Here is a 12,792-nt window from a genome sequence, read left to right as displayed (position 1 = left end):
ATTTCTAGACATGTCTTGAAAGTAGTTCTGATCTCTTGATTTAGTCAAAGTGAACCTCTTCTAATCTTCATTGGTTGTCATGTCTTTTTTTTTTTTTTATTGATCTGTCAAATTTTTACCAGGGAAATAAGTTATCCCAGTTTGCGATTACATACTGGTGTGTCAGGATCTATAATTACATGAGGCACCATTATGGAACAAGACTGCAAGTCTCCAGGATGCCGTTCAGCCGTTGGCTTTCTTTGTGCGAATGTTTACTGCTTCTCCTCCCACCGAGGAGGCTGTAGTGAGCAGTATTTATGACATTAGTTATGGACTCACAAAGTCCAACTGGTCCATTTACTCAGACCTTGTCTGAGGCTACTGCAAACCATCAGAGCTTAACAGTCTAACTGCTCTGTTCCTGCTCACTTCCTGTGTTTACACCTCATTCACTGACAACTCCTTTATCCTTCATATGCTTCATGCACTGTGAAGTCATTGTACAGTCTTTTAGATGAGTCAATAAATATAGTTTTATATGCAGTCACTTGTCTTTCTCTTTATTTAACTTCTAACTTCATTTTGTTTGCAGTTTCAATCAAAAGTTCCTGCGTCATCAAAGGTCATATTTGCAGCCACTATTTTCCAATAAAGCCCCCTCTATCAAGGGTTTATAAATTGTAATTAATGGCTTATTGTTAAATAATTTACTATTGCAGACAATATAAACCACTAAAAACACATGTAATGATAATGCAGTTTTAAATGTTGGTATCCATTTACAAATGTTTAATAAATGCTGATCAATGTGTTAATGACTATATCTAATTGGACATAGATTCCAGTCAGTCAGAGGTTTTTTTTTACCTCCTGGCAAACCTGATGTTATTATTGACTTATACCTGGGCAGGAATGTATATAGACGCTCAGGCCAAAAAATACTAAAAATGATGAAATTTCCTGCCATGCATAAATGTTCCTAAATAAATAAATGCCAAAACCGGCATTTAGCGATGTTTTGTGTCAACTTCCAAATGAGTTCAGTGAGCAGATACAACAGCTACACACAATTTTGGAAATGTATAATAAGCTGATAAAAGATAGAAAGTCGGTGCCAAAACACCCACTCGTACACAACATGAAAAAGCTTGTGACATGAGCTACAATATGCTCAAAAATTAAAGGCAGCCCAACAATAGAACATTTCTGACGACGTTCATTCATGAGCATTTTGATATCATGGACCTCATTTCAGCATTACAAAAATTAAAACCTGACCAATGCTGGAAAGTAACGAAGAACATGTACTACACTCCTGTACTTAAGTACAATTTTGAGGTACTTGTACTTGAGGAATTTAATTTTGTAATTCTTTATTTTTTACATAAAAAAAAACATTTTGATAAGGATCCTTTATACTTGTTTTTTTTTTTAAAGAATTCTGCCTAATATAAGAGGGAAATTTTACAACTAAAAATTAAACTTGTCTCTGGTGGACAAACTATGTAATGGCAACACTGTTTCTACTCAAAATGACCCCAGGGTATTTCTGTACTGACATTTCTGGTCACTTATGGATGAACATACACACCAATACAATATATCTGCAATAAGCTAATATAGGCCCAGCTTTTTCCATCGGGCTCCAACTACAACCACAATATTACACTATTAACCAGATGCCACAGAAATGCTTGCACACAGATCGTAAATTTAATTCTTGCCTTTTAAAGTTGACCAAAAAACAGAATCCTGTGTTCCAAAACTGCAGTCACTAAATACAGAATACCATACAAAACCTACAAAATGCAACAATTACAAACATTTTGTTCAACAGATAATAACAAGTGTACAGTATAAATTTATACAATACTGTTTTGTTTTTATTTGGCACAAGACGCTATTTTGTGTTTTGACAGGAACGTTATACCTGACACAGCTTAAAAAAAAAAAAAAAAAAAAAATCATAAAAATACAATAAAAGCAAAACATTGTGACAGTATCATTGCAGTAGTTGTGACTCTTGGTTTGTTTGTCTGCATTTCTTTTTTCTTTACAAAAAACCGCGGTTATTTCATAAAACATTCAAAGCTTTTCGGATTGGGAAACAATGCAGTAACTGAAAGGGCTTTGCTCAGCCCCGGGAGCGGGGCTCGGTTCAGGGCCTCCCTCCAGCCCGGCTCGGCTTTGGCGTTTTCTGTCGCAGCTGAGCAGAGAAAGGAGGAGGGAGAGGAGACGAGACCAAAATAAATGCTAATCGATTTAATGGGAGCGTCTGTAGCGGGACACCAAGACCATGTCATTGATTTTATGTAATACTATAAATCCTGTACATGCCATTTAGTTGAAAGCATACCCCGAACTGGGACTCGTGCTAACGGGTTGGGTCCACCCTGTGTGTGTTTGGCCCTGTTACCCATACAGCTGGATGGTGATTTCATTATTGAGCTCAACTGAAACAGAGGACATCTTTCAGCTCTGACTATGAAGCATCCCTATTAAACCGCGTGCGCCTTTGTGTGCACAGGTTGTTTGTTTCCCTCCATGAAGTTACTCATATGAACCATTAGATGTGTCAGCTTTCGCAGTCCGCATGCTGTCAATGACACAGACTACCGCTGGTAGTAATGGTGGCAGTGCTAACATACAGAAGTGAGCAGAGAGCTGGATGGGCGACTGGCCGCTTATCCACTGATAGTCATAAACATACATTAAAAACACATACATGCGCTCACGTCACATGCATTTGTGTTATTTAGTCTACACACCGCTGTACCCAACTGTTCAACGACTGAGTCAACATGCAGCATTTCAAGACGTCTGAAAGTGAGGGTGAAGAAGTTTGTCCTTTGTTCTTCACACAGTACGTGTAAAAAAAAGAGACTGGTTTGCATGCTCGATCTCCTGCAACAGCTTAAATACACAAACATCCTTTTTTATTATTATTTCACAACATTTGTTATGAACTGAGCATTCTGGACTATGTGACTTTGCTTTACAAATGTAGTTGCACAATATCTACACTACTCAAATACTTTAAAGACTAGTTTTCTATTTCACCTTAAGAATAGAGCGCGGTAAGTCTGCAACTCTAAAATTCTCTGTAAATTCTTACGGGTATGAAAAACCACCGGAACAGATGATGACTAAAGGGATGCGTTTCACTCTTCATTTCGTAAGTGACACTTCACAAAATCTAACTACTGATTAGGGTGCATATGCATAGTAGCATAATTTTACATCTTTTTGTTGTCCCAGCACAAAATAGGAAACAAAGTCTATCAAGTTTGCAAAACACATTAACATGCGTACACATTCTCACAGTAGAAAAGAGGAAATTAAAAGCTCTACTCATTCTGAGTGAAGGTCAAACTTCACAAGTCCTCTCTGTAGATTAAATTCGCTCACCTACAGTATGTCCTGTTATTCAACACTGTTATCTCTCGCTTGTCGTCTCATGCACACACTCTGTCTATGATACACATTGGAGTGATAGAGGCTCTGTGTCGCCCCGGCTAGAGCCTCAGAGGGCACAGAGAGCCAAGCAAAGACACTGATACAGAGACTCCAGTTTATACTGTTTATATACATCCTACTGTAGACCTTTATACTCTGACATGCCTATAGGAGAACTGAGGGGTCCTGGTCAATTACAATCAGTGGGGGTTAGATAACCTGAGGAGGGTCTAGGAAAGTCTTCAGGTTCAGTCATTGTTGGGGTTTGGAGGGTTTGGATGAACGACTCAAGGTGGAAATCTGAGAGTGCGGCTCCTGTGCCCATCTTTGAAGTCCTCAGTGCAAATTGAAGGCCTGTCTTCTTCGTCGTCATCAGCTTGTCATCCTTCATCATCATTCTGCTCCGTAGTGGAGAGTTAAGGGCATTTCGAGTCACCCAAACGAGCCCTGCGAGAAGACACGTGGAGATGAGCAGTCAGATTTATTACTGACAAGTGTTGAAATGGTCAGCCATCATCAAGTGTTGCATTTCATGGTTACAACAATGACAACAATACAGTATCAAACAGAACAGGTCAACAAATGCATTCACACGACAACAACAATGTGCAGGCTCATTTAAAAACGTAGCACCAGTCCTGGTTTTCCTCATCAAGCACCTTACTTCTGTTGCTCCGCAAATAAGAACTTTACGATGTGAACATACTGAACAACTCATCTGCTGACGGTGTGAACGGTTTTCAATTTAAAGGAACAGGTCAACATTTCGGGACATACACTTATTTGCTTGGTGCGTATTGTTAGGTGAGATTAATACTACTTTCATATCTGTGCATAAATATGAAGCTACCATCAGCAGCCAGTTAGCTTAGCTTAGCATAAAGACTGGAAACTGGGGGAAAGAGCTAGCCTGGTTCTGTCCAAAGGTAACTAAATCCACCTGTCAGCGCCTTTCCAGTTAATTAATTAACTCCTTTCATCTTGTACGAAAAAAAAAGTGTAAAAACAACAAGTTGTGGTTTTATGAGGGTTTGTGCGCTGGACTATTTCTGCGCCAGCGGAAGTGAGCTCCTGGAGTCTTGAATTATAATAGGCCCATGTCCCAAAATGTCAGAATGACTAATTCTTTAAATAATGTAATAATCAATGTTTATCTACTTTTGATTTCTCTAAATTTCTTTTCGTCCCACTCACAGTCCAGTGTGTTCAGGCAAGAATTACTGTTGGCTGACAGTGAGAAAAGGCTACACACACACTTATAAGACATCCCGCTCTGTTTCATGCACTTACTGTACACTGTCTTGGACCAAATCATCTGCCAAATGAATGTAATCTAACTTAATCCATGATAAATAAAATACACACCAACTACATAGTATCGAAATCAATCATGTTGCAGTAATAATTCATCCCGTCAGAGAATGGGCTTTTGAGATCTCTCTCAAATCTTTTTACGGTTTGACATTACAAGACTTTTCCTATTCTCATTCATAACATCACTTCAGTATTTAACTACCTGTTGTTTGATGGAAAGTGTGGTAGTTAAAAAAAACTTTATTAAGACCCATGTTATCGACCACTACAGTTGCCAACCAGTAGAGCACCTATTGTAGGCTCCTCCAGTCGAGAGACGGAAGCTATCACCGTTTCTTCTAGAGACCGCGGCACCAGCCAGGCTGCAGTTTGCCGGCTTCTCCTCTCTCCGCTGCTTTTATTCCTTAACATCATCGCTGCAGCAGCTCCAGCGCCAAACAGCCTTCTGTGACTTTCGGCTCAGACGAAAAGTCATAGCCCAAGTTCACAGAGTGGTGAGGCAACTCATGCCTGGAGCTCACTGTCACAAAACTAAAGAAATGCTTGCGGACTTCACGAGACAACAAACCTTGTAACTGTATCATACACACCCACTGGGAGGCAACACGGGTTCCTGGGTTTTATCTTTAGTAAAGAGCTTACATTCTAAGAGAAAAGTGAGGTTTTTTACAAGAAGTGCTCACAAAGTCAGCACTTTGAGGCTTTACACAGAAGAAACTTTTTAGGAGCATTAGCAGCTTCGTTGCCTCTTTCAAAACACCATGCCACCTCCTACAAAGTCTCTCATATCGGTCCATGGGCTACAAATAGTCACAAAGCCAGTGACACTGTGGATGACCCATCCCACGTCCTGCACAGTGCACCTAACCTCTGAACAGCATCTCTCCAGCAAGCGTCTTCAGTGCCCGGGAGGCACAACTGTTCGGGAGAAATACAGTGCCTTCCTCCCTGAGGCTGACCCTCAGCTTTCCTACTAATGGCACTTTCTAAAAAGTGGCTGTTACAACACCAGTGCACTGAAGTGAAGCTTTCACTGTGCGCTGTATTGCAGGAGAAGTTGCTGAATGTGAGACTTACAGGTTACGTTGATGCCTCAGGTTTAGAACTGTCCAGCACTGCTGGGGTCGCACTGCAACAGGCGGACGATGGAGGGGTCGCTCTTAGCGCCTTTGATGAACTCCTCCAGAGACAGCTTGCCTAAAAACACACACAAGACCAGCATGGCAGAAATGATCCCTTCGTAACTTATAAATCTGCATATTTATCAGGTTACATGGAGGACTGGGGGACACATTTTGTTCTGAAAAAAGCAAAGTGACAGTATTATGATGCATTTTAGTTCTTCATTAAATGTGTTCCTATTGAATCTCTACTGTAATGAGCTTGTTTACTCATTCTGCTGTGAAAATCGGACTGTTTGGTTTGATTTGTAGGCTAACTCATGCCGACCCGTCCATGTCAGTGCAATTCTCTGGTGGAGCATGGGGCCGCAAGCCTTCGAAATCCCTTTACCTGTTTGCCTAAGCAGTCTTTTGGTATGGGAGGGGGGCTAGAACTGTGACTTCTCAACCCAGTAAGGGTTTCTGGAAGAATTTTACCGGGATGATAACAAAACACACATTTCAAGGTAAATGCCTTTAGAGCTTTCACAACCTCAATCAGTGTGGCCTAATGATGTCCCATTTTCTCACCAACAGGTGGCAGTGTCGAGACAGCTCTTCGTTCTCCTGACCCCCCCCCCCCAAAATAGAGAGACTCAAGTTGCCTCTCTCATGCAGACAGTGTGTTCCTCAGTACCTTTGAATTTCATTCGAAGAAGGAAAAGAAAGACAGCACATTTCCATGTCCAGGTCAGCACGACCCCTCTTACTTTGTTTTGTGATGCTGTTTTTGTTCTGCTGTCACTAGTCTTGGTACCAAAATGACCAACATGTTGTTTTACAGTCACTTTAACCTTTTTCCGTACCATGAATTTATCCTAAACATGCCACATCTATATGAGATGACGGCCACTTTAAAATAAATAAATAAATAAATAAATAATAATAATCAGTAGATGAGGTTAGCCTACCATCCCTGTTGGTGTCCATCTGCCTGAAGATCTTCTCTGTCCTCTTCTCAGGTGTTGACTCGTCCTCGGGCATCTTCATCACCGAGGACACCATCTTATAGATTGCCTACATGGGGACACAAGTGAGGTCATACACTCCAAAACACTTTATTAGAAACACCTGTACACACAAGCGCGCGCATGCACCTACATATAGATAGATATACATACACACATATGTGTGTGTGTTTATACATGGCCAAGAACCCGATGGGGACTCTGGCTGAGCTCCAGCAATGGAAAACCATCGCTGCAGTACTCCACTGATCTGCGCTTCATGGCAGAGTGGCCTGGTTACGTAAAGATTGAATAAAAATGTCTATAAGAGGACTCTGCTCAATGTTCCCATAGCCTGGAAATGGCTCTTCTACATCTCAGTAGCGTAATCTACAAAGACATAATAACTATATTGTGCTAATTTTATATGTGATGTCCACTGCTGCACTGTAAAACATCATGCAGGACTTTAGTGAAATCAACTAATCTTTTCTTGTTACCTTAATGTAAATATGCAAGTTTGCAACCCTGCAGAGACTTGTATTTTCTTGTCTTTAATACATGTTACATTAAGTCACGGTTGTTTCTCGTCATAATAATAAAAACAATGCTAAACATGATTAAAGTATTAAATTCAGTCCCTACCCCATTCATTTATAATGTAATTTAACAAAGCCACTGAGAGCAGCCTTCTATGTTGTCTTTGTACTGACTACGCTACAAAACAGCTTTAACAGCTGCAGATGTAAGTTCTTCATGTCAAATGAAGAACTGACTCTTTAAACTGAGAAAATGTAAAAGGAAAACAAATCTGTCTGTACTGACTGTCCCTGTGACTAAATAGTGGAGTCAGCTTAATTTCTTGAGTTTACTGAACTTGTTTTTCACGTTCAGTTCACTTAACTCAGTTAGTTTTACGTTTTCAAAACTCATAAAACAACATTGAACTAACTGACTTAATTCATAACTTCAACCCGAGTTCAGTGAGAGTATAATAACAACAAAGGTGAGAGTATGATAAAAAACAGAGACCCGGGGAGGCCCACACAAAAGAGTGTGCCACACATGGGACCTTATGCAACATGTCCCTGTGATATTTGATTTACTGATATAAGTAACATTTATTCTCCTCTGTCACAAAGACAAACACAGGTATGTCAATATATATTCTCAGGGCTTGCACCCACTCACAGGCAAGAATTTATTCCAGTATGTAAACTTGCACTGCTTCACCGCTCTGTGATTACGTTTTCACAGTTTAGCTACGGAGGGGTGGAGACAAACATCCGCACATACAATATCCCTAGACTATTTATCAGTGTTGTGTCTCTTCTGCTCTCTGTTGCATTGCCGGCTGTTTGGCAGTAAACAGTGAAATCACAACCCACTCTCTCTATCTCTAATAAGGAGGCAGATTTGAGGGGATTGGGAGCTGACAAGTGACCAGAGGATGTTTGACTGTGATTATAGTGCAGCGGGAGCTTTTTAATAGGTGCTGGTTATACCTCCTATTACATAGTGGCAGGGCAGCTCAGCTTCAGGGTCAAAATTGAACTGAGAGACAAGCAGAAGCCACGGTTAATATCAGCCTTCATTTCACTTTGGAGCTGCGTCTGTTATTTATCGAAATCCTTCAAACTGCCGTGATTGTTTATTACATTTAACCCATATTACATTGTGAGGATTTAGCGGCTGGTCTATTCCAGAGCAATGCAGTGGAATAAGCTTAAATTTCTAAATCCCAAAATTACAAGCAACCAATAAGAAGTGAAATGATCTGCAGCTTATAGCCCTCTCAATATTCCTGACTATACAGGAGGCTATGTATGCTATGAATACAGTTAGAATCAAAGAGAGACAGAAGAGGTTTTGGCCTCAACCCATTTTATTCTACAATGACATCTAATAAAAGCTTAACATACATAACAAACAAGGATTACTTGATTTTAAGTACAATTCTGGTGATATAATTTTTTCTTATCTTTTCTTTTGTGTGTATCCCAAGTCTGATGTGTCTCATTCCTCTCTGCCACAGAGCTCCATTGTTGTCCAAATACGAATGAAAAAACATCAGTGGGCCCTGCCAGTGCACTGGGTGACATGTTTCTTTATTACCATGAACACACACTGTAGTTTATTAAGCCTCAATACCAGTCAAAAGGTTGTGACTGACAGACTAACACCTTATGGATTATAGTCTTATGAAATATATAATAACGCCAGCAAAATCATTTAACACGGTCAGTCTTGAGATTGCACATTTGAGGCCGTTAAAATATCAGGCAGAGTAATTCTCCTACATCAGTAGTAGAACCTGTGTGATTCAGGTTTGATCCTGTCTTCCCCTGTATCCACAGACCACAATCTTTGTTGAAATTGGTTGAGGCTTTCTATCATGTTTTCTGTCTTCACAAGACACCCTATCAGCTGATGTATCCTCCCCGGTTGATTGTCTGTCTCCATCTCCCCTCTCACCTTATACTGTGGATTCTCTTTATTTCTCACAAATACAACAATGAAAACTGCCAGCAATCTTCCCTTTATTTGTATGTAACGCAAATACAGTATGTATGTTTTACATTTTAGACAGACTTTACCAAGCTTTAGCAATCTAAGAAGCATCCCTTCTACAATCTGACTGCCCCAAAGTGAAAAAGGAAGCTTCTTTCATACCCTTTCAGCTGGGAGCTTCCAGAAAAGAACAAAACATCATCAACTTTGGAGCCGGAAACAGACTGAGCCACAGTTAAGTGATGAGAGATAGAGAGAAACAAGATTAGGTTAAAACCTAGTATATGGCTTGAGCGCCCTTTATCTGTTTGCTTCTCTCCTACTATCTGAGCACAAATATACAGTATTTTAATACATCCCAATTCCCAATAAAGCTGTTCTCATCTACATGTTTTTCTGTTTCTTTTGTCAGACAGTGGAACAAGTATAAAATAGTGACTGATTCGCGGCTTATTAAGACAACATGTTAACCAGCAGTCACTTCCAAGCCATTTCCAAGCTGCTGCTCTATACTGCTAAAATCCTGATTTTATAACCGCGACATCATCTGACTAAATCACCTACACATAAGTTAAAGACAACGGCTCTGCTGTGATTTCAGCTATATTTACTTGTATAATGATCACTCAGAGAGAAAGTTAGAAGCTCATTCATGTCTGTGTCAGCTGCCGTGCAGTCAATTGAATGAGACGCATAGAGAGGTGTGCTTGTGGAGGGAAAGCCTGACCTCGACTTGGGGTTAATACAAGTGACTCTCTTCTACAGAAAGTAGCTAAGGTTTGTCCAAAAAGTTGCTTGATTTGTCGCTAGGTCCTTTTGTGAGGAAAAGTCGCTAAAAGGGCTGTGAAACGTCAGTAAATCTAGTGACAAATGCGATAAGTTGGCAACACTGCCTGTAAACATCCCCTGATGACGCAATAGAAACTGTCTATTGAACTTGAAAGAGCAACGACCAATGGCATAATGTCAGCACGTAGTCACATGGCATTCAGCTGACCAATGATGTCACTCACTCACTCGCTCTACACCTTAACCGCATCAGATAATACAGAAAGAGACAGCTGTAGAAAGGCAGAGTTTAAGAGAGAGAGAAGAAGAGAGGGAGGCTGTCCACTTGTTGAGACTTATTTCCACTGACAGAGCCAGCTGGGAACCCTTTCATTTGTCCTCCAGTAATAAGCACACATACACAACACGCACACAGTGTCTTGCCTCACCCTCACACCAAAGATGAATACGTTTCCCATGGCGACTTTATCTATATGAGCAGTGATCCATTCACCCCCCCCCCCCCCAGTATTCTGCTCAGTCTCACTAAATTACCAGTATGAATGCTCTCTCCCTTCTTTTCTGCCAATTGAGACTATGGATTGAGACAATGAACTTCCCTCTGTGCTCATCTGTTCTGATGACAACTCTGTGTTTCAGACAAAAAGTAGACAGAGGTTAGATATCAACTACTGATGAGTGGATGATACAGTTTTATCTTTCTCCCTGCATTCAGATTTTGTGATTATCTGAATAGGATGAACCAGGCTGGCTGTGATCCATTTCATTCAATTACTCCCACAGCAAGGCCAATTATAAGCATCACCAGCATTTACACACTCTCTGCAGGAGAGCATTAGCTGGCTCCAAGTCACTACAGCAAATGGAGTTGAGTGTGAATAGAGAACATGGTGACCATTGTGGGAGGAATGACAGGGCCCTTTGGGTAAAGCACTGGAAAGTGTTGGCCACAATAATACTGGTGTGATGGACAATATCTTTTAGACAGAGAATAAACCCTAAAAAACTTAGAAACAGAGGATTAAAATTGTTATATCTGTAAAGAACAACAACATAGACTGTACATACAAAATTATGAATAAGTCTACAGCCATGCTAGCAGTCCTGGGGGTCTGTACTTAGACATAACATTGGTTTCAGCTAAATGCTAACATTAGCATGCTAAGATGATAACAATGACAATGCTGATGGTGTGGTGGCTAGCAGGCAATGTTCACCATGTTTATTAGCATAGATTAGTATGTTTGCATGCTAACATTTGCTTACGAGCACTAAACATAAAGTACATCCGAGGCTGATTGGAATGTCATTTGTTTTGCAGGTGTTTGGTCATAAACCAAAGTATTGGACAAATTATGACCTGAATATTATGGGATTCATATTATCTGAGATTAATGCAACGCAGATGTGGAGCAGGAAAGTTCATTCCAAACGTCGTTCTCAATTCCCTTAACCTAAACTGAACTAGCATTACATCAGCAACAACACTGAAGCTTGTGGATAGTATGTCGCATTTAGAATGAGAGGGTTGGGAGAAGAATGTCTGGGCTACTTTGGTTAGCCAGCTTTCATCACAACCCAGATCTGCACAATTGGCAGAAAATATATGGATTTATCTTCAGGAGAACCACCTGACACTTTGCCCTGTGATACTGCTGAAAGAATACTGTGATCATAGTAAGCTGCAGACTTTACACAAAGACTTTGAGCTCTTCTGCAGTTACTTGAACAAGTCAGCGCTACCTGAAAACTTTTTTCTTAAGCCTATTTTCTCTCTCTGGAGGCGGTTAGCTTTGAACCAAGAGAGTCAGCCAGCCAAATGCAGAGAGGCAGTAGACAGACATGAGGATAGATGAATATTGTGTGTATGTGTGTATGAATAAATGTTTCTGTGTGTGTTTCTGTGTGTCTCAGATAGGAAGAAAGAAATTGAGATAGCCCTGGGCTTTTTCTATAGCTGCACTTCAACAATGAGGAATGGTAATGTCTAATGAATAAAACACAGAGCTCTTGCTTCTACATTGCTAAAGCTACAATAAAATGTTTTCTGTATGCATGGTGCAAGTGGACATAATTTCTGAATCCTTAATAAACTGCAGCTAATTAACTACTGCCACATACACATACAAATTTATTAAGCGATCACAAACACACTTATACTCATTCCTTCCTTTTGGCAGAACTATCATCTTTTCAACACTCTTGTCCTCTTATTCACTTCAATTGATGAGCCCTGCAGAGAGTCAGACATGAGCATCTAAGTCATTGCTTTCTATTCTTTTGTCATTGAACAGCACCTCCTTTTAATGGAAAGTAGGCAGAGGATTTATGTCATCAGGATGCAGAAAGAAATGACAGGCTGAAGTCTGAATCACTGCGGTCCTGAGTTAGGAATTTAATCTTGAAGCGACAATATGTGTGATACATGTAAGGCATTATATATTGATATTTCCTGTGATTGGCAGTGGCTACCTTGGAAATGAATAAGAGAAGTTGTCTTAATTAGCTCAAGTCTACAGCTACTGTACCCATACCATCAGTAATTAAAAGTATGCTTATGAAATATAAACGAAAGCTCTGTGATGCTGTGATGGGAATGATACCAATGATATTTCAAAAGGAAGAGCATCTAA

The 12,792-nt window shown here is 40.2% G+C and overlaps 1 protein-coding gene across 9 annotated transcripts in view; it reads right to left on the bottom strand.

The window, feature by feature from the left end:
• Positions 1-1,954: 1,954 nt before the first annotated feature.
• LOC120784204 (neurocalcin-delta A) overlaps positions 1,955-12,792 on the bottom strand; it is a 72,940-nt gene continuing 62,102 nt past the window's right edge. For all 9 annotated transcript variants that reach the window (XM_040117786.1, XM_040117782.1, XM_040117781.1 and 6 more), the window contains 3 exons: positions 6,824-6,929; positions 5,830-5,949; positions 1,955-3,885 (listed from right to left, as the gene is read on the bottom strand). In XM_040117786.1, the coding sequence (XP_039973720.1) occupies positions 5,852-5,949; positions 6,824-6,929 (204 nt within the window). In that variant the 3' untranslated portion in view covers positions 1,955-3,885; positions 5,830-5,851. The remainder of the gene's footprint in view (positions 3,886-5,829; positions 5,950-6,823; positions 6,930-12,792) is intronic.

Source organism: Xiphias gladius, chromosome 22, assembly GCF_016859285.1.
Source record: "Xiphias gladius isolate SHS-SW01 ecotype Sanya breed wild chromosome 22, ASM1685928v1, whole genome shotgun sequence".
NCBI lineage: Eukaryota > Metazoa > Chordata > Actinopteri > Istiophoriformes > Xiphiidae > Xiphias > Xiphias gladius.
This window is presented reverse-complemented; position numbering and strand designations above follow the sequence as displayed.